The 21,573-nt window shown below is 33.4% G+C and overlaps 2 protein-coding genes across 3 annotated transcripts in view; both read right to left on the bottom strand.

Moving 5' to 3' along the window:
- The window catches only part of LOC132906495 (lateral signaling target protein 2 homolog), a 143,029-nt gene that overhangs the window by 68,465 nt on the left and 52,991 nt on the right, over window positions 1–21,573 (bottom strand). The gene's annotated exons all lie outside the window — the stretch shown is intronic.
- LOC132906486 (cilia- and flagella-associated protein 58-like) lies at window positions 1,185–20,233 on the bottom strand. The gene is made up of 11 exons (XM_060958721.1): window positions 19,849–20,233; window positions 17,456–17,542; window positions 16,156–16,284; window positions 15,681–15,913; window positions 12,305–12,581; window positions 10,148–10,380; window positions 8,353–8,764; window positions 3,899–4,169; window positions 2,776–3,290; window positions 2,049–2,273; window positions 1,185–1,900 (listed from the first exon to the last, which is right to left on the bottom strand). The coding sequence occupies exons 1-11, from the start codon at window positions 19,879–19,881 to the stop codon at window positions 1,628–1,630; spliced, it is 2,688 nt and encodes an 895-aa protein (XP_060814704.1). The 5' UTR covers window positions 19,882–20,233; the 3' UTR covers window positions 1,185–1,627.

Raw genomic sequence — 21,573 nt, forward strand, 5'->3', positions numbered from 1 at the left:
ACACATAACATCTACAAGAAGGAAAAATATTTCCTTGTAGTATTTCTATTGCAATACATAACAGTTTACTGTCAATATAAAGTAAACATATCGCTACATGACATTTTCATTTCTTCTTATCAAACTTTGGAGCTTTATAATAAACGGTAATTTTTTATTTTGTGCGAAGAGTATACACGTCAAACGTTGTTAACTGATTAAAGTAAACTCATCAATAACTAAAATAAATATTGTACTGAATGTATGTAATACGTAAATGTGTACGAAATATCCGAAATACTTATATTTTTAGATTCACTTCTTTAGTTGTATTCGCGAAAATATGCGTTTGTAAAGAAATTCAACTAATAATAGTAGGCTGTAAATTAACTGTGATAGTTCTAAATTGATGTAATAATTCAATCGAGAATTTTTTTGCATTTAATTTCGAGAATTTAATTCGAGAATTTAAATAAACAAAAGATTTAAGTTACGGTACACGACTTCTTCTACATTTTTCCTCTAAAGATGAAATTAAGAAATAGAAGGAAAAGGTGAAATATTATTCTTTTCTGTCTCTCTGGTTTCTTTTTTTTCTTTTTGCAAGATTTTTTATTACCGCTAACCGTATTTAATTTGGCGCCTGTTCGAGCGACAATAGATTTATGCGTCAATGAATACTCTCGTGGCATTCATTTGTGGTCATGCAATTGCTTTAGCTATTACTTCTCTGCTACAGTAAACCACAGATTAAGCTGAAAAGCAGAAGGCATGTTTGGAGCCATCGATATGTGAAAATGTAAATAGTAATTAAAAGTATTATGGAATAGTAATTAAAAGTAGTATGCAAATTGTTATACACTACAGAAATAGTGTGTATCGAAAAAAAGAGAGAAATAATTCCGAAATACGACAATGAATTTTTTAATTAAAGCATTAAAAAATATTATAAACTTCTGTTACTGCAAAAATATTACAAATACATCATGATGAAATAGAAAGTCTAATTATTGCTTAAAAGATACAATCAAATCAATTCCAAATCCTCCAAAACAAAATATCCACGAAAATCACTTGAAACTTCATAATATTTCGACAAATCCCTTAACCTACCCAGGTTAACAGGGCAAAAGCAAATATCAACATTTGCTCCACCACCCTTGAAAACAAAGCAAACAAATCCCGACGTTTTAGTTGGTCCAACCTTTAGATCCGTCAAAATGAAGAATATCATCCTCAAATACCAAACAACACAATCAATAAAATTCTAGCTTCTGTCTTCTTCCACCGTCACTTCTACCCTTTTCGTAGAGTCTTCTTTAAAAACTCAAGACAAAACAAAAGAGAAAATGGAAATGAATTGCTTCTTCTTCTCCTTTCTTCCACTTGTCGATGACACACTTTTACATCGTCGTAACGACGCGACGTCTCCCCACAGTTTGTAAATATTGACGGAAATTCTAAAGAGAACAAAGAGAGAAAAACGAAGTTCGTGAGCAAAAAGAGTTTCGTAGACGGAAAAGCACACACAGAAATCCTGCAAAGTGTACTGTTATATTTTCATTACACCGTCGCGTCGCATTGTCGTCTCAACAAACAGACTGAGCTGCACCTTCTCTGCGTTAGCTTTTTGGCAAACGATACAAGTTCATCTGCACTCAGAATCCACGACGAAACAATTTCTAGGAGTTGGAGTTGCCATGTTAAAGCCGCCTCCACAGAATTTCTTTTGACTTTGACTTATAGCTGGGAGAACAGGCTGGGACAAAGATTTCGGTTTCGATTCTTTCGATATGTGTAATTTCTTTTTCTGTATGAAGTATTTCTTCTTCAAATCGTTCATCTCGATGCTCATCCTATCCATTCCTATCCTGTACTCGCCCATTTGAACCTCGTACATGCTCAACTCAGCTAGTAGACACTGAAAAAAGGGAATGGTATAATAAACAGGGCCAGGTCGACGATAGGCAAAGAAATCTTGAATCTCACTTTTCCGATATTTTATGATCGTTAATATAAAATATAAAATCTAACCAGAAACAGTTTCGTAAAGAAATTTGTTTTTATACCTTCACTTTCTTCCCCCTCTCGCGCAATGCTTTTTGAGTTTTATTGAGAGAAATCATGGCCTGAGGTCCAGGATGCTTCGACAGAATTTCACGTAGATTCATATACAGTTTCTCGGTATCTTTTATTTTCTTCTCTTTCTCAATCATATCAGCTGCCATTTTTATCACTCGTTTTTGCAAAATTTGTATCTTCTTCAAAAGTTCGTAGGTATTTGGATCGGAACCCTGTTAAAATTTAGTAGCTATTTGAAAAGGATATCTTTACCTGTAGGGTAAAGGATGTCGACGATATAGATAGCGAAATCTTGATAATGTATTCGAGGATCGGAACTACGTATCTTTTCAAAATCATTTTTAACGAGCCCTTCAAGAAAATTTTAAGCATTCCCACGATATTTCGTCATAAATAAATAAAAACTGTAGTATTTTAAAATAATAACTTTTTGAATCTATATTTATGTAAAAATTGACGGAACGTTAAAAATCGTTGAATGTGCGTGACAAGTGTAACAAAAGTAGATCGCACGTGGTAGATACAAGAGAAGTAGGTTACACGTGTTAAGTGATAGGCGAAACTCTTTCAGATAACGAGATCTACATGGTTGACATGGAATGACACTACCTAAAGGGTGTAGATATATGCAATAGATACGATGCATACATAAGCAAATGTTCGCATACTTTTAAACGATGATATATAATATTAAAAATAATCGAGACATCAAACCTCAAGCTTCCTCCATCTGTGAATGTTCAACGGCGTTTGCACTTCCTCCTCTAATGCCATCACTTTCAATCTCTCTTTTGTCAAGTCGTGATTCAAATGGAACACTTCTTTACGTAGATCGCTCATATTCTGAATATTCTTTATCAGCAGAGTCTTCTCTGTCCTCAACTTCTTCACTTCCAACTTCAACAGCCTAATATCCTCCAGTCTTTGATTATACTGAACCTCTCCTCGTTGAAGGGTTCCATGCAAAACCTTTATTCTGCTATATTGAAGACTTAACTCGTCGTTTCTTCGGACCAGTTGCGTGCCCAACATGTCCCTCTCATTCATTATATTGTCGATATCCTTCTTATGTCGTGCAATGTCCGATTCGGCGCGCTGGATCACCTGCCTCAAGCTCTTTTCCTCCTGCTTCATCGACTCGATCTCATGTTTCAGCTCAGACACCTCCTTGCGGCTGGATTGCAACTCGACTCTCAACCCTTCTCTTTCTTTTTCTACTTTATTGCGTACTGGAAGGAAAATTGTAGTATGAAAACTCGCCGAAGTTTTTGTCCTTTTGAAATTTTGTTAAATATTGTTCTCCTGAGTTAAAATCGTGCATTTAGCATTTTTGTTGCTATCTTTGCTTCTCTCTATTCAATCAAAAATATTCAGACATTATTTCAATAACAATCCGTATAATACAACTTTGCTTGAAAGAAATATATAAATATAAATATAGATAAATGAAAAATACGGAGATCTTCAAATATTGGAAAATATGAATATGTCATTCAATGTACGTGTAAAAGATGGACAAGAAATCGTGAATAGAATACTTTGTTATTTATCAAAAAACTTTCTGATCAGGGAAAGTCCACTTTAACAGCTTAACCACCTTCCCCAACACAGTTTAACAATTAAAACTTATCCACAGACTCGTATTCACTAGATCCCTTTTCCTGCCTGCAACAAGCAAACCAACTTCCCTAACTTTAGCCAAACATTGGCTCGATACCAAAGAACGAGGCCAACTGTACAACAGAAAACCGCCAAAACTCAATTAACACATTATCACAGGTTAAGTGTTGTTGAAACGCGTATCAAACGGTTGTCAAAAGCGAAGAAGACGACTTACTGAACTCCTCTTTGATCAGTTGGCCCTCCTTGGTGACGATGTCCTCTTTCAGCTGCTCGATTTGGTGGCTTAACACCTTCAGTTTGTTCTTCAACTCCTGTATCTCGTCGTACGCCTCCGTCAGGCTTTTGCCACATGCGTTTCTCTCAGCTCGAACAGTCTCGAACATATTCTGCTGCTGACGGTACTTAGCCTCGGCTTCAGCTAGCCGCTTCTTGTAGTTCGAGATCTCGACTTGCTTCAGTTTCACCTCGCTTATGTATTCCTCCACCTATTAACGCGACCAAGTTACACGACTCGATTAGTGACGTATGCAAATCGACGTGTTCGTTTCTATACGCTGGTGGTGGAGACGTTGCATGAACATGAGCAAGTTTTAACACTTATGTTGGCAACCAAGTTCAAATTATTATTAAAATTTAATAAATTCTATACTGTTATACTGTACAACGTCTTATTATATTCTGTTAATTTAGAAAATTTATTTTATTATTAGTATTAGAAAATTTATTTAGTTATTAGTATATGGATACATATTGTATAGATTCTATCAAAAATTGTTTTGCAAGTTTAATCGAAGTTAAAAGTAATAAGTTAAGAAAAATGGTACACATATAGTACACTCAGTAAAATTCAAAATCTATATAAAATTCTAGTGTGTTAAACACAGATCCTACTAAAAATGATAATTTTAATTTACCGTAAAAATGAAGTTTAATAAGTTTTATATTATACTAACAATTGTGTATTGCAATTAAATTCCATGCTTTTAATATTTTAAATTTTTGCATATATTTCAACGTAGAATATTCACAGAATTAAATTAAATTAAATTAAAATAAATAATAATAAATATAATAATATTAAATTAAATTTAATTAATTAAAGAAATTGTTGAAAGAAATATAAAATCAGATTCTCAATTACCCGGTAGACCCATGAATATTAAATACTATCTCTGCGTTAAGAAATTCATATAATGTCACAAACTTTGTAATTTAATATTGTTGCAAGAAGGAAATACTGCCACTTCTAGTAACGAGATGGTCCTGACAACTAAAATTTACGAAAATGAGTCATCTAAAAGGACATAACCGTTTCGGTACTTGACGATGAGTGTAACGAAAACCTTGTGTGTCTTGTTACACCGGAATAGTTAGTAGTTATATAATTCACACCTTAGCCCAGTAACACTGTGTATGAATAATGGATACTCCAAAGGGCGCGTAGAAAGTTTGTTTGACAAGCGTTTTAGTAGCTGAGTGTCAAGTACGAAACGTTAGAATTTAGAGCAACAGAATTTAGAACGGTGTTACAGAGTGGAAATTCAACGATTAGCGTGAGAAATAACGCATTTGTTTACTACGAATAAAAGAAAATTTTCCAGCTATATTTTCACTAAATTTTTCCATCAGTATAAATACATTTTATAGAGAAAAACTATCGATTCACTGGAAATATTTCGTAACGTTACGTACGCGCTATAAAAGACCAAAATTTTTTGGAAATTTAACATTTGTTTCATCTGTGGATATTTGCACAAAGCTATTGAAAAGCGTACTAGAAGAGGATCATAGTACTATTAGGTGTAATCGCTATTTGTAAAGCGTTTGAATCAAATTCTACCCTTGCGTACAGTGTAGATCCTATCTCTGGTAGTAGTTACTAATCTAGTATTAATTACAATTTCATGTACAATCATGAAATGAGCAGGTTATATACATCGGATTGTACTGACCATATACGCCTATCTATATGATGTGGTTACACACGATGCGTTCAACCACTGTTAAGACGCTATTTCCTCGAATACAGTAAATTCAATTTATTACATATCTGCTTATCAATATATACTCATCACACGTATATGTTTGTACGAGCTGTATCAGTAAATCTAATGAAATATTATTTAGAGACATTACGACAATAGTCAGTTAATGATTGACGTAGATCAAAAATACAACTAAATAATGCATCATATTCTGTAATGAAATTTCTGGCATATAGCTGGTACATTAAAAAGAAAACACTCTATATAGTGAATTTAAAAAATATCAAGGTTTACGTACATATGTATATATACATATACCCGCTATATTGAACAATAGAGGTGAAAAATATCGCAACGAATTATTTTACATTACCTAATTTTATAACTACAGATAGAAAACCCCCACAAGAGTCTACTTTTACTCAACCAATATTCAATCTTTGCTATATCAATAAAAATTATAAAGTGATGCAAAGACTGTAAATTGATCAATTTTCTGGCAAGGGGGAACGTTAGGGCGAACAGTTACTTTACTGTACTAAATCTTCGTGATGAATTGTCAAATCAAAGAGAATTACACCAAAAAAGCCCATTAATAAGAAGGTTATAAACAATTTACCGGAGTCACTCCTGGCATGATGGCCTTATCTGGTCGCAAATCTTTCGAAAGCACGACGGATCTCACGACTAACCCTGCGCAAACCTAAAATGAACGACCGACCTATGTCTACCTTTACCTCCCGCTGGCCGGCAAACCGTATATCCGTCAGTGCAATTCGCTTGATGTCTGTGCACACAGCAACCGTACCCGCTTGCCGATCGCTCGGCTGCACGTCTACCATACAACTTGGCTGACAGCTCACGCTATATCAACACCTATTATTAGATAGATGTTTAACAGCATGTCTACCTCTACTACTTCCATTATACCCGATTACGCAGTACACCTGAATAATTCCGCTTATCCTATCGCATACGCGCCATTTTCGATTTGCATGAGCAGCGGGAAGCTTGATCGATCGCGATCGCGTGTGATAAATGAACTTTATCGAATTCCTGAGGGTTTTTAATAGGAAAGAAGATTTATCGGTCAGACGGTAACATTAGAAATAGCAAATCCACCACGACATCTAATAACGAGTTCCACATTTTTGTTTCCAGCAATTGCTAAATATATGCAAGTTTCTTTAACGTTAAATTAATTTTTATTTTTATTATATCGTACATATTGCGTCGAAATAAGAACTGGAGATATTAACCCGATGTTAGAGGTGGAACTTTTTTAGACAAATTAGCCAAATTGAGAACGAAATTTTATACTTACATACACGTTGTAGATATAGATAAATATAAACACAAGATATTAGTACCATATTAGTAGAAAAAACGCTCAAACGACCACATTGAGGAAAAACTCAAATTTCTCGTTTATTAAAGATATTGCTCTGTTAATTTTAAAAAACGATGCAATAAAAATGTCAAATTATCATCTAGAATATTAAAGTTTATTACTTCCGTAGTCTTTATATATTACTTGTAGAATTTAGAATTTTGCTTGGATAACCGTGAATAATGTACAGTTATACATATATGGCCCTACATTGTTCACTACTGCACTATTCTCCTTGCTCGAACAAATATGGTATCATTTCACTTGTCTGACCACGGATCCACGACCCATTCCACTTCGCTCAAGCGTAAGTCACTCTCAGTTTATCTAACCCAGTCTGGTGTCTTATACTATTCGCTCACTTGCATACGATCAAATTCTCCACTTTTCGTTCCTCTTACTAGTTATGCCATGTCTTACTTAGAGTTACGTCATATCTTGTTCGCATTCTATTTCTTCTTTTGTTAATTACCCGTAATTCTTCATCTACTTCTCTACTTATCTACTTTTATTTAATTTCTTCGTTCCTGCCTGATAAATTATTGGTTTACTTTACTTATTGTTAACGGTATATATCGATTTACGTATATTAAATTATACCTATATCACTTAATTGTTTGTTTCGATATTCGTTCCAATAGAATGTATTTTTTCAGGAACTTGTATGAAATTAAACAATATCAAACGCAAATGAATATTATATTCTTATGAGAATCTTACGAGTTCCTATTGTAGTATCGTGGAGAAAAAGGCATAAAAATATCGGGTGAACCACAAACATTGTCGCGAGCCGAGGTGCCGACAGGCCCATCAATGTGTCGTCGGTCCTTTAGCTGAAGAGTTTCGTAAAAAAAAGGCGTACATGAGTTTGCCACGAGCAGTTGCGTAACACGTGCGTGGCGAGACTAAGACAAAGGGACAAAAGGGATGCTAAGGCAGAGAGACAAATTCACAGTCGGTGTCAGTGGAGAAATCAGAGGGTGTGAAGCGAGAAGTTAGAGAGTGCGAGTTGCGTTGTCGAGATAGTGTTGCTAGCGTTGTCGAGAGAGTGTTGTCCGCGTGAGAGAAAGAACGCTGGATCCGTTGTGACGAGAGTTGCAAATTAATTATTGAGTTGCCTAAAGTATAGTACGTTATTGTGATTAGTTCATGTTAAATAACCATCGTTTCCTGTCTAATCAACATCTATATCAATCCATTCTTTGTAAATAAACCATCATTATTATTAAGTAGTATTCCCGACACTACACTATTTTCCTATTTTACCTTTCTATCGCAATTACTAAAGCTCACCTGTTGTGCCAAATTCTGAGCAGTCAAGCTATGCTTATCCCTTTCTTTCTCCACTGTGCTCAAGAGCGAGTGAACGTCCATAATATCCCGCAACGAAGTGTCAAGCTCGTGTTCGATTTTCCTTCTACTGTACTCGCACACCGTCAGCTCGTGTTGTATTCTCCTAATATAGTCGCCTAAATTCTCCTTGGTACGAGCCAAGACATTCTTCTCGCGTATATGGACCTCCAATTCTTGCTGCTTGTCGACTAGCTGTTTCTGGCATATCATCTTCTGATGTTCTGCGTTCTTTGATTTCGCCGATGTGTGCTTCAGCTGTTGCTCCAGGGTTGATTTCTCAACCTCAATCTTCTGCCATCGCTTCGTTATCGATTCTTTCTGAGCTTTGTGCTTGGAGACTTCTTCCTTCATCCTGCGACCCATCCCAAAAATTGTAGATGAAATTTAAATGTAACATTGGTAGCAATATTAATTTGTAAACTGCAGATTTTTATGCATTTATAGGAAATTCGGAACTGCGAAATTGCGCAGAGTATGCATAATATAAAAAAATATAGGAATTATCGTAATATTCAGTGAATGAAATATATTTTTACTTAGATTCCATTTGTTTAATTAAGTTAATAAAAATACGATATTGTATGAAAAACTGTAATCCTCTATTTTCAAAAGGAAACATGGTCAGTCATAAAAATTCAAATACAGTTATCTAAGTTTGTTTATCTGACTTACCAAAAATACTAAAACAGCGACTTAGTCACAAAATTATTTGTACCTTCACGCCGATATAAATATTACAAGAAGCACAGAAAGCACTACTACATATTCTTATTTTCTTTTTTTTTTTTAAGCGCTTTTTTATCAGGTTCTATGTTTGCGTATTTCGTTTTCATAGTATCACATTTGTATAGTCATACGATTGTCCTATTTGATGATATGAATATACTTGGACTCGATTAATTAGTATGTAAATGTTATAGTGAATATAATGTCGATACTTTTTGCAGCCACCGTGTTTTTAAGGGAAAGTACAAAAATTAAAACACTTTGCTCACAAAAATCCTAGAATAGAGTTACATCGGAAATTACAAGACATTCAGTTTTTTCGTGAAACTGGCGATTCATTAGGAAATTATTCAAGAGTTTATATTCAAATTAAATTAGGTTACTTAATTGTTAAGTACTTTGCCTAAACGATATGCGTTTACCTAATATATGCTTCAACTACGACCTACGTTAAATGGTAAGTACAAGGTAACCGTACAATAACGAACGGTGTTAAATAATAGCAGATGTATGCATTACAGATTGATGCTTCTACATGCTGGCTACCTCTAAATAAATGAAGTAATTCAACGTAGTATTATGCGCTCGAACGATCATAAATTTCACATGACCATGTTTGTACTGTTTTAATGTAGGAATAAATGTATAATTATTTATTAGTGCATCGATGCCGCAGAAATTGCTAAACACTCGTTTAACAAATGTAAAAAATAGCTGCAATATCTATAATTCTTGGTAAATTGTCGCATTACAATAGAATTAAATTGTCTGGCATTTAATAAAGCGTATTTTACGACTGAACAAAATTATCAATTAAATCTTACTGTGAAATATCGTTATCTCTTTCATTTTATAAAATTCCGTAAATATGACTATATACATCGTTTAGCTTCCTGTTATTCAAAAATATAATTATAATAAAGGCTAAAATATAACGCAAACAAACGCGTTCAGGAACGCTATTTATTCAATTATTATACTTTTCCATCCTAAAACATCATTTATGTACCTGTTTATGTTCTGCTTCCAATCTTTTAATTGCTTGTCCTTTTCCAACATTTCCTTGTCCAAATTTTCTATTTGGTTATTCGCGTTCTCGAGATCCGATTCGAGGTTCAACTTCTTTACCGACAACTTGTTTATTTCCCTTTGCATTTTTTCGCCGGATGTTCTTTGCTCCTTCAGCAAACTCTCCAACTTTATCACGTTAGCAGCTGCTGCTTTTATCGATTCGTTTGCCGTCTAGCAAAGTATACAAAGCTGTTAATCGCAAGAATAAACATCGATAAGAACAAAAAATTTCGTATGAAATTGAATAGGTGAAGGCGCGACGAAACTTCGAATATTGAAAGTGGAAAATGAGCTTGAAATCAGAGCGCAAAAGAATAAATTGTGACAATTGCAGATTTAAAATAAAAAATTAAATGGAACGTCAGCGATATATGATACGTCACTGCTAAATTAATCAGGTTAGCTATGTGTTATTATGGTACTAATTTAATTTAATCTTTCACGCGAGTTCATCTCCTCAATTCAATCCTCAGGTGGTAAAACTAAATGTTTGTCCTACTTTAACATCTATCACTGTGATATTTACAGTGCGAAGTATATAAATGAGATAAATTTACATAACAATTTAATTTAATATATGATTCTTATTTAAAATCAGAATCTGAGAATTTGAAGATACAAGAACTTATTCCATATAATATTTTTAAATCCTATTTAGAGAAGAGAAAAATTCTCATAATACAGTTGGTCAAAGTTATGAGTAAGCGTTTCCCTATTTATATTATCAATGTTTATTTTCTATTCATATTTAGTTGTAAACAAGGATTTGTATGGATATGCATCTTATTATATACAATATTTTTAAATTTTATGTTACAGAAAAAAATAGTAAATAATGATAGTGAAGAGAAAAATTAACATAACTTCTTATAATACAGTTAGTCAAAGTTATGAGTAAGCGTTTCCCTGTTTATATTATCAATGTTTATTTTCTATTCATATTTAGTTGTAAACAAGGATTTATATAGATATATCTTCGGCCATGACCAGAAATGAGACCAACTTACGCAATAAACTACTCTTTAATTTTCTTCTAACAACGATAAAAAAAAGCAAAAGTTGACGAACAGCAAATGCGAACCAAATCACTGATCAAATCCATAACTTAAATTTAATCATACTCTTCTTTCAAACTAGACGAAATCGTAGCTGCCTATAAATTATTCTACCGGTTTCACGAGACTATCACCATCGTGTATCTCCACAGAACTGCCCAACAAGTTTCCCGGCGGAAGTTTTCGATTTGCAGATCAAAGTCACGTCTTACAACCGCTCGGTGATCACCTCGTCGAGATAAGCTTTGTTCTTGAAAGCGAAATTCCATCGACTGCTGGAACTTGCTACTACGACCAAGCTTCGCCGTTTCGTTTCGTTTCGTTTCTACTGTAGTCCGCTAGAAACTTGTTGAACTTTCGCGTGCATTTGCTTGGTAAGAAGCATTAACGGAGGAGGAAAAGACGATTCGTTTGATTTTTCGGTCGAGAAAGAAGCTTGAAAGAAGTTCTCAAACTTTTTAAGCGCGAATCTTGCGACTTTCTCGTCGACGCAAATCGAGAGATTTTAGACGATCGACGTTAAAGTCGATGTTTAAACTGGCGGATTGAAAAGTGATACGTGTACCGATATTCAGTTTGATAAGCAAATTCACATTTTTATGAATATAAATTTAAAAAATAAAACTTAAGTAGAAGATTGTTTTATATATTGAATATTGTAAAAATATTCTAAATATTGCAACAGGAATAATAAAATTTCAGATGTTATTCTCGAGGCTAAAATGAGATGAAAATTAAGAATCAAAAAATTACGGTTTAGGTTTTGTTTTTCAATTGTTGACAATTAAAAATTAACCGAAATGTATAATAATATTATACTTTGGACATTTTATATATTTTTGCATACTATGAGCTTCATATGCATTTCTCTTTTATCTACTACATACTGCAATCGGTATTATACTTTGAATATTAATATGTTTTTCTATATTATGAACTTTCTATGCATTTTTACATCTTTCCAATTTTTCTCCAATGCATAAAAATTCGCAGTTTACCCATAACATACACCAAAATTACAACGTTTAGAAATCTTTCACCTCGAGATCGCTCGTCTTTATTGCAAGCCCTTCTTGCAACTGTAAGGCCTCTTCCTCTGCCCTCTGTCTGCCTCGTCGCTCTCTTGAGATTTCGTTCAGTTGCATATCCAGATTTTCTTGCATCTCGGCTATTTGATGGCCGGCAGAGCTGCTTCTATTCTCCAGCTCCTCTATGTACAAAGCCATGTTTTTCAGTCGCTGTTTTAACGTGTTTATCTCGCTCATCAGCTTCTCCTTTTCTTGTGCGAGACTCTCTTTTTGTTTCGCGATGCTCGTGCTGCAACCATTGAATCGAGGAACATTGTTAGATTTCTTTATTATTGCTTGATATAAAGAATACAAAACATATATTAAACTAGGAGTCTTCGTAGATACTGTTTTAACCATAAAAGAAAGCTCATTATATATAGAACGAATACACTAACAGGTTTAGTTAATGTTTAGCAAATTTCAAGCTCTGAAATATATAATAAATAGACTATTTGTAAAACAAGTGTAAAACAATTAAGAAGGCTATCGACGGAATTTAATTGAGATTATCGTGAAAATGTCTTCTGATGTTAAAAACTTGAGTAGTTCATTTGCGACTACATTTATGGCGTTTATGTATTGCTGTTATTCTCTTGTGTCTCTCGCGTCGTCGGTGATTGGTCAGAATACAGAGAGCTTGAGAGACCTGATATACGAGCTAAAGCTCGAGAGACACTGTAGAGATGATGTTACTGGTAAGAGACGTGGTCTCTGGACTCGTGGGACACGTCGAAAATTTTAAATTCATGCGATTCAATATGATAAGGTAATCAGGATATGAAGCTTTTACCGGCTTAACGATCTCCGACGACGGTATAGCTTATCGTTAGCAATACATTTTAAAAACTGGCTACTTCGTGCTAACTACTTACTTGCTAACATCTTCGTTATTAAAGATGCCACAATATCCCAGTTGTCGTATATTCTTAAAGTTATCTTTAAAACCTTCCTTTTAATAGAACCAGAAAAGACAAATAATAAAATAAGAAAATATCAAACGAACATATTTGCAGTTCTTTGGATTTTCTTGGTATTTAGAAACCGTATTAGTATCTTATTAGGATTTTATTAGTATTCACGTTGTATATGATATTTCGCCAACGTTCCAGTTCACTTCCTCAGGGCAAACCTGAAAATGAAATGTCGGAACAAAGCGCAACGTAGATACTAACATGAGCAGAATCGAAACCCGAAGAGCTACAAATATGTCATCTAATTCATCGCGAGAGTTTAAAATCCAAAAAGTGAAATAAACGGTGATACAATAATATATTACTATATTAATAGCAATATATATATAAATAATATAATTACAGTAGTATTTATAATAATGGTATATTTTGTTATGTACACATGTATAGCAAAAAAGTTAAAATACAAAGCGATGAAAAAGAGAAATATAAGAAGATATAAATATCGAGAATAACACATAACAAATATAAAGGAGACGGAAGAGTACAGAGAGGACGAGCGAAATTCGGGTTGCTCCTAGCTATTAAGCAATTACAAAGCTGTCGCGAAACCAGTGATATCGATCCAATGCGTTATCTCTTTGTAAGACAGTTGGCCAGAAGTTAAAGACAGCAGTGGCCTAATCCTTTGTCCGGATACGAACCAGAGAAACGAAGCACAACATATTTACGAACTACTGTGCTACGAACTATGGTCCCGTTGGAGCGGAATTGCACTGTAGCCATGTTGACTGAACAGAGACGATCCACTATCGAACACGATGGTATCTTCCTCGGGGATTAGACTCTGGACATCCGTGTGGCTTCGATGTGATCACAATGTATGTACATACAGCGGATCGATGTCTTGATGACAATATCGTTTACTATAAACATGTGAAATTTGCCTGGTAAACTGGTGCGATTTAAACGAAGGTTGTCATTGATTAATTATCATTGATTTAAAAGAAGATGATCGTTGGTTGCTCGTAACAGAATTTTTCTTTTTTTACTTTTTTTATTTCGATAAATCAACGTTAAATATTAATTGCAGATTCGAGAACTGAATAGCTTAACTATGAAAGTTAATAAATTATTGATATGGTATACGCTTCGAACAAATTTACTGATTAACGTTGGCCTTTCTATGCTAGAAAATTATCAGAAAGCGTAAATAATAGGAAGATATTATTACTTGGAAAATCTAGAACGAATGGAAAATAAAAATAAATGGAAAATTCGCTATCCATTAAACATGGTATATGATATATACCATGTTTTCTATTTTGAAAAGAATAGCTAACACGATTATATCGAGAAAATTTGATAATTCTAGCGCTTCATACATAAATTACACCCTTTAAATATTCAAAGGTAATAAGCAGGAACCGTACTACATATTCCCTAAGGTTGATAGGATTTTGTTTGCACCGTCGGCAAACATGCATGCTCACGTCCGGGGGAACATCGATTCGTCAATAACGCTGAATCGAATTAATCTGAAACGATGATGGAAATTAAATCCTCGGGCTATTCAGAAATTCCGCCATGAGTTTCACTACCATCACGCAGAACTGTGGCTGCCAAGGATTTCTAAACCAACCGGGAACTTTAATCCCCTTTTCGACGATCAAGTCATCCTTATGCTAGTCTTTTCTGCTCGAGAAAATCCTCGACGTCTTTCTGGCTTGCGATTGTACTTTTCAGACACGTAGGGTCAATGAATTAAAAGATGGGATATACAGGATGGCACACAACTCCAGAGCCATGATATTTGAATGTTTCTAACAAATGTTCGTCGATATCGAGTGAAGAATTTGTTGATGTAAAAGGGAGTTTGATATCAACTTGTGGAAAATGTGTGTTATCAGGGATTTTAAACGATCCTTCAAAGGATTCTTTTCATTAAACTGCGGATTTTAATGCATTTATGAAAAATTAATTAATTATATTTAGACTGCACATATTACATAATACACAAAAATACACTAAATATTTAAATCATAGCACTCGTTAAAATACTTGATATGTAAAACATATCGCTGCATAGGTCCAACTTTTTAAATTGTTTTCATATTTTTGTGAAAATGATCGATTGCGTGAGTTTGCATAAATATCCGTAGTCTATTCTTCGTTGATACATATATAAACGGAAAATTGAAAAATGAGCGGGCAGATCCTATTGACCTTGAAAAAAAGTTGAAAAATTCAAGAAGAGATAAAATTTAAGAAACTATTAATTTGTATAAATAAATTACAAATTACAAGACACAATTTCGTGTATCGATAAAAATAATCAATATACATGAAGGAATGCGAAATAAACGAAACACCATGTAGATACAGTAGTAGCTAGTAACGTAGCAGAAGCTATAAAATATTAAGAAGGAACTTACTCTTCAGTAGCGGCCAGCTGTCTGTTCTTCTGCGCAATTTCCTGACTCAATTGCTGTACGTTCACTCGCAAATTTTCAATCGTGTCTTGTGCGTTTTGCTCGCGCGTGTGAGCGGCATCCGCTCGCTTTATCGCGTTCAATACGTCTTGCTTCAGCTTCTCGATCTCTTTTTCATTCGTAGAAATCGTACGCGTTAACTCGTACACTTTTTGATCGCTTGTAAACAGTTCTTCCTGTGTTGCAGAGTGTATTTCGGTTAGATTTAAAGTAATTATAGTTTCATTTTAAAATAAAACTCATATAACTAATATTTAATTGTTCTATATAATTTACTAAAATTTTAATAAAATTGTTATTACATAGAGAGCTGAGTGACCTAAATACACCTAACTCTGAGACTTTGGAATCGGTTTTTACTTAAGCTTTTGCAGCTACAACATTAACTAGCCACTAATAACATACATATCGATTATACCCTTAACATATTACATCTCTCCGTCAAGTCTTTTTCTGTTCTGTAGGCTTTGTACAGAGACTCGTAAAGTTTAGTGTATTCTGCCATGAAAGGAGCCAGTGCCTCATTGGATTTCATCTCTTGCAATACCTAAAGAATAAAATAGCTAATATAATTTTGATTTTAATTTCTAATTCGTTTTTAATATTAATCTATTTACAAATCCCAATTATTCCACGATTAAATTCCTTGAATTACTTTCAAATACTGCACAATTTGTTTTTTCTTGGTACCAACTCATAAATTTCACATACTCCGTAACTCAAAATCCTCAACAAGCGGCTGCTATTTCCCTAAAAGAGGCACCTATACCTTCCAATAATTTGAATAGATCAGCAAGAAACAACTCGAAATGAATCTAAATTAAATGACTTTTTAGAAACGCGCTACAAATTCAGTCAGCTAATATTCATAGTAATAAACATTTACATTTTTGAGTACGAAATCTTTGAATTTGAAATTTATGGAATAAATTCAATTGAAATATTGGAGCCGCCGCTTTATTGCTCGCAAATTCGATTCTTAAAGGATTTACTAAATTCCTAATAATTCGTTTAATAATTTAAATTTCATGTAATAAAGAATTTGACAATTTCTGTCAAATTTATGTTTCCTTAATATCAACTCATAAATTTCCATATTCCATATTTCATAATTATATTTCACGATAAAAAAAAAGAAAACAAAATGCAACACAAATTCAATTAAAATTTAATCACTTTCCAGAAATGTGCAATAAATTTGGTCACGCAATAAACTCTCTCTGGTAGCAATAAACTCTCGCACCTTTCAATAGGAAACGTTTGAATGTGTACCTTGTTAACTTATTATTATTGCTCAAAAATGCTATTCATGAAGGGTTTATTAATTTCCTAATAATTCATCAGACGCATCTTACTTTCCATAAATATTAGAGAATTTGCTAGTTTCCTGTGACTCTTAAAGAATTTACTAACTTCCTGATAATTCATCAAGTGCATCCTATATTCTATAAATGTCAGAGGATTTGCTAATTTCCTTTGATTCCCCAAGAATTTACTAACTTCGTAATAATTCGATAGGTGCACTGCACCTTTCCATAAACGTTCTAACGTGTACCTTTTTTTAATGTCTATCTACAAATCTCGATATGTTCCTCAATTTACTTTCACTCATCAACCATAACAATTAAAGCTGATCTCCTCCGAAAAACCATGTCTTACGTATTCGACGTATCATTTCCTTTAATTAAAGACTGTTCAAAACGAACAAAAACACTCACCTTCGAGTAATCCTTCTCAAGGTCGCAAAACGTGCTGCTGGCCGAACTGCCCTCTGACGCGGGTTCGCTGCTCTCGCTCCCCTCATCCTGAAACGCGTCATTCCACGCTAACAGGATATCCGTCGAGTCCTCCGTGACTTTTTCACGATCATCGTCACCTAGCCGCGCCACTGACCTCACGATATTAATCACCGCCACGAACCCGATAAGGATCCACGAAAATTTACCACCATGCTATCTTTTTCTTATTATTGTCTTGTTATTATCGAGTTTACGAGAGCTCTAATCAACCATTGATGGTCGAAGCACAAGTTTTCATCTAATTCGAGGTTTCGACGAAGTCAGTTTCAGAGATTCTGTGAGTTTGTGTAGCCTCGTTATTAGCGATTGATCCTACGCCTGAGACCTTGCGTTTATCAAGCTTTATTCGAGACATTATCACACAGAGTTTTGATTCATGTTGGATTATCTCGATTTTGTTTGCATGTGAGGATATTATAAAAGTGGAGTTTTAATTCAGAATAGTAAAATTGTGTAATAATTCCGAGATTAAAGAAATTTATTGAAAATTTCACCGATATTTTCTCTCTTTTTTTTTTAATCCTTTGCACTCCTATGTCGAGTGTGACTCGACATCGATTTTTTCTCAGGAACTCCTTTGTCGAGTCGCACTGGACATTCTTTCAGTCCCACCTTTTTTTGGGAAATGTGCGAAAGAAAACCAGGATTGCAACCTGGAAATTATTTGAAGATACATCATACACTTAAAAATTACAAAATACAACAATAGTGTAAATAAAACTGGTACTTAAGTGAATTTTGTTTCTTCCTTTATTTATTTAAATTATCTTATTTTTTAGTTAAAATAAAGTTCAAATAAAACATTTAAAAGCGTTGGGAGTTCCTGGTAACAAAATTGAAATAAAATTCGGAGTGCAAAGGGTTAGGAATCACCTAAATTTCATTCGTTATAGAATTTTCTTTTGAAATATTTTAGATGAAATTATTTAAAACAGTGGACAATTAAAAATTACATTAAAAATTTAATTGAAATTTTATTTATGTCATTAAGAAGGTTGTTTACAATCAACCACGAAAGTCGTCGTACACTTTATCGAAATACCTTTCTTTTAAATCTTTCATTTAAGGAAAATTTTCAATTTAGATTTAGGATTTAGATTCAACTTAAGATTTAAGAAAGATGTTACAACATTGTATAATAATATATTTCTTAACAAGATGATAATAAGATAACTTCTGAATAAAATTGTCCGTTTTGTAGGATATACAGTGACATTTGTGACAGACTATAACTTTACTTATTTTCCGAATATACTATAGCTAAGCATTGTAGCTATAAATTGGATGATTTATTAAATAGCGTAATCCTTTTCATTTGGAAAATATTCTTCTGACCTAAGTGAGTCAAAATAATATCATCTATACGATTATAGAAGGTTCAAAAAATACTCGATTAATAACTATGTCGTACCAACGATTTTTAAAATTCGCGCAATGGTCTCAGACGAATCATCGTCTCCGAATTATTTTGAAGAAATTAAGAAGAAATCTAGGATTCTAATACAAAATTAAATTAAAAAAACAGTACGTATAGTTAGTGAAATATTTGTAATTCTTTCGTTTAAAGAATGTCTTACCGCAGATAGTCGCGCGGTTAGGTTATCGATATTTGAATGAGTTCAATTTTAATAACAACATCGGCTTGTTTATCTGGTCCATTGCTTTTTCCCGGCTTATCGTCGTCCATCATACTTATTAGGTTGTTTAAAAAGTTATTACGCTATCAAATTACGTCTAAAAATTGCAACATGCAATTTAATAAACAGTGTGTATAAAAGCGAGCAAGAAAAAGAACTTTGTAAACAGTCGGGCGCAGGCTGTTTAAACATTGTTCTATGATCACTTGATCGTGCTCGATTTATAATGACAAAAATGAATGTAGATGAATATACATACACGAAATGGGGTACATAAACTGTGACAAACATTTTCTACAAAATCGTTGCATATATCGACCTGCTTTTAGCTTCGATTAAATGGGACAAGGGACTGATCGTTTTAAATGTAATATATTCTGAAAGCAATTCTTCGAGGGGATGAAATTTTCCAATTTCTCGATATTCTAAATAGAATATTTTTGAATATTTGATATTTAATGTTTAATGTTATTTGGATAACTTTTGTCGATTTTTTTATTCCGTATAGTTAAAAAATTATGACTACAAATGTTACGTGATTTTGAAAAATAGTGGAATGAAAATTCGAACAATTCAAATATACCTTACTAAATATACTAGCAAACATATTATAATGTATCAGATGTATTTAAAAATGTTCGTTTTAAATATTTTATATTAAAAGAATATGCTTACGTCTAAGCCAGCGTTCATCTCCATGTCCATCATGATGATAGCAGAAAATATTCTGACTCTTGTTTTAAGCGAGATTTATCCTCTTCACAGTAGGTATTGCACCAGAGTTTAACCAAAATTAATTAAAATCAAATTTAAAAGGTATTATTATAAAATGTATGAAACGTAAACTATGTACACGAGGATTGTCTTCTGCTATTAAAAATAGCAAGTATGCTTAAGATAAATGAAAGACGATGATATAAGAAGATAAGGAAAGTTAAGTATATAGGGTATCCTGTATCTGCTAAATCAGGATCACGATTGAACGAAGATTTATGTGTACTACTACTGCACAAATTCCACTGTGTAGTGAACAATGCAAGATGAAAGAATGTTTTATCCAAGGAGTCCAGTATCACAATTTCCTTTGTTGACTAGTATCCATGGTAGCCTTTGGTCTAATTCCTTTACAGATACGGCGATAAATCAATATCCAGGTTGTTGCTACGTACCATGTATAACATGATAAAAAAAGGGAACACGTGTGCATAATGAAGGTACAAGTCCATGAATAACCCTTTGAGTGTTCAACTGACAGAATTCTACTTAAATGAGAATGTCGATGATCTTAATAAAAATATGATTGCTATCATTTTATGATAGCTTAAAATTTCAAAATGAAGTAAAGAAGAAAGAATTACAAATCTCTTATATTCTTTTGTAATTATGGACAAACGATAATTGTGTATATTATTGGATATATGTTTTCATACTAAGAGAATATTTCTATACATATGCATAGAGAGAATATTTTGAAACATTATGACAAGGGGGCACTATGACAGTGCCACTATGCTAAAGAGCCGAGAATTTGTGAGGATGTCGCGTTTTGCACGAAAATAACAGGGGTGTACGTATATGTATATGTTATAGCAGTGTATCCTGAAAGTGTGAAACAACGGAGTGTTGTGTATAGTGTAGTTTGTGGTGTATTTGTGCATCTGTTTATTCATGCGTTTATTCTGCTTATATCATGTACATTTGTTTCCACAATTATATTTTTTCCAAATCACTATTCCTTCCTTTAATTATCATTTTATAAGCTTAAGCCTTTTACTAACGAGTCAAGCGTTACTTATAATAGCAATTCTATAGTTTAAAATATTTTAAAAAGTTGTGTACATATTATTATTCATAGTGCATGTCGGACATAATCCAAAATTAATCGATCCTTCAACCTTATTCTTTGCCACTCAAAGGATTACAGCAAGAACTGAGCGCAAGAACGAGATTAGCTAAATAGAAAAACGCATTGAACGAAAATATCATTGTATTAATAAAATTGCCAGCGTTCATATATATATATTAACATTTTACATCGTAACACTTAGTCGTATGTATATATGTATGTATGTATGTATGTATAGTATTTATATATACTAATTCTCCCATACTAAATTGTCTTAAGCTCTATTTTACGGTATTTAATATCTGGAGTCGTTCATAGTACGGAAAAAAAGAGGCCTATACATTCGGCATTGAACAACACCTCTTAAACACCTTGAATAACAAACTTTATTTACATTCACGTTCTTAGTGTGTCCCATTACCGAAATCACCATGTTATACTATATTCGAATATTGGCAAAACACGCTCGCCATGTCCAATATTACGAATATTCTCCTCCCCTATTACTCGTAATTCGCATACATACTAACTGCGATTCTCGTCACATGATCACG

This window comes from Bombus pascuorum, chromosome 1 (genome assembly GCF_905332965.1).
Source record: "Bombus pascuorum chromosome 1, iyBomPasc1.1, whole genome shotgun sequence".
Taxonomy (NCBI): domain Eukaryota; kingdom Metazoa; phylum Arthropoda; class Insecta; order Hymenoptera; family Apidae; genus Bombus; species Bombus pascuorum.

Excerpts from the sequence above, each read along its gene's own strand:
- LOC132906486 (XM_060958721.1), bottom strand. The coding sequence starts at position 19,881 with ATGATGGACATGGAGATGAACGCTGGCTTAGAC. Across the intron at positions 2,274-2,775 it reads ACAGATGGAGGAAGCTTGAG|GGTTCCGATCCAAATACCTA; the intron begins GTTTGATGTCTC and ends AAATTTTAACAG. Across the intron at positions 1,901-2,048 it reads AGAGGGGGAAGAAAGTGAAG|TGTCTACTAGCTGAGTTGAG; the intron begins GTATAAAAACAA and ends CCCTTTTTTCAG.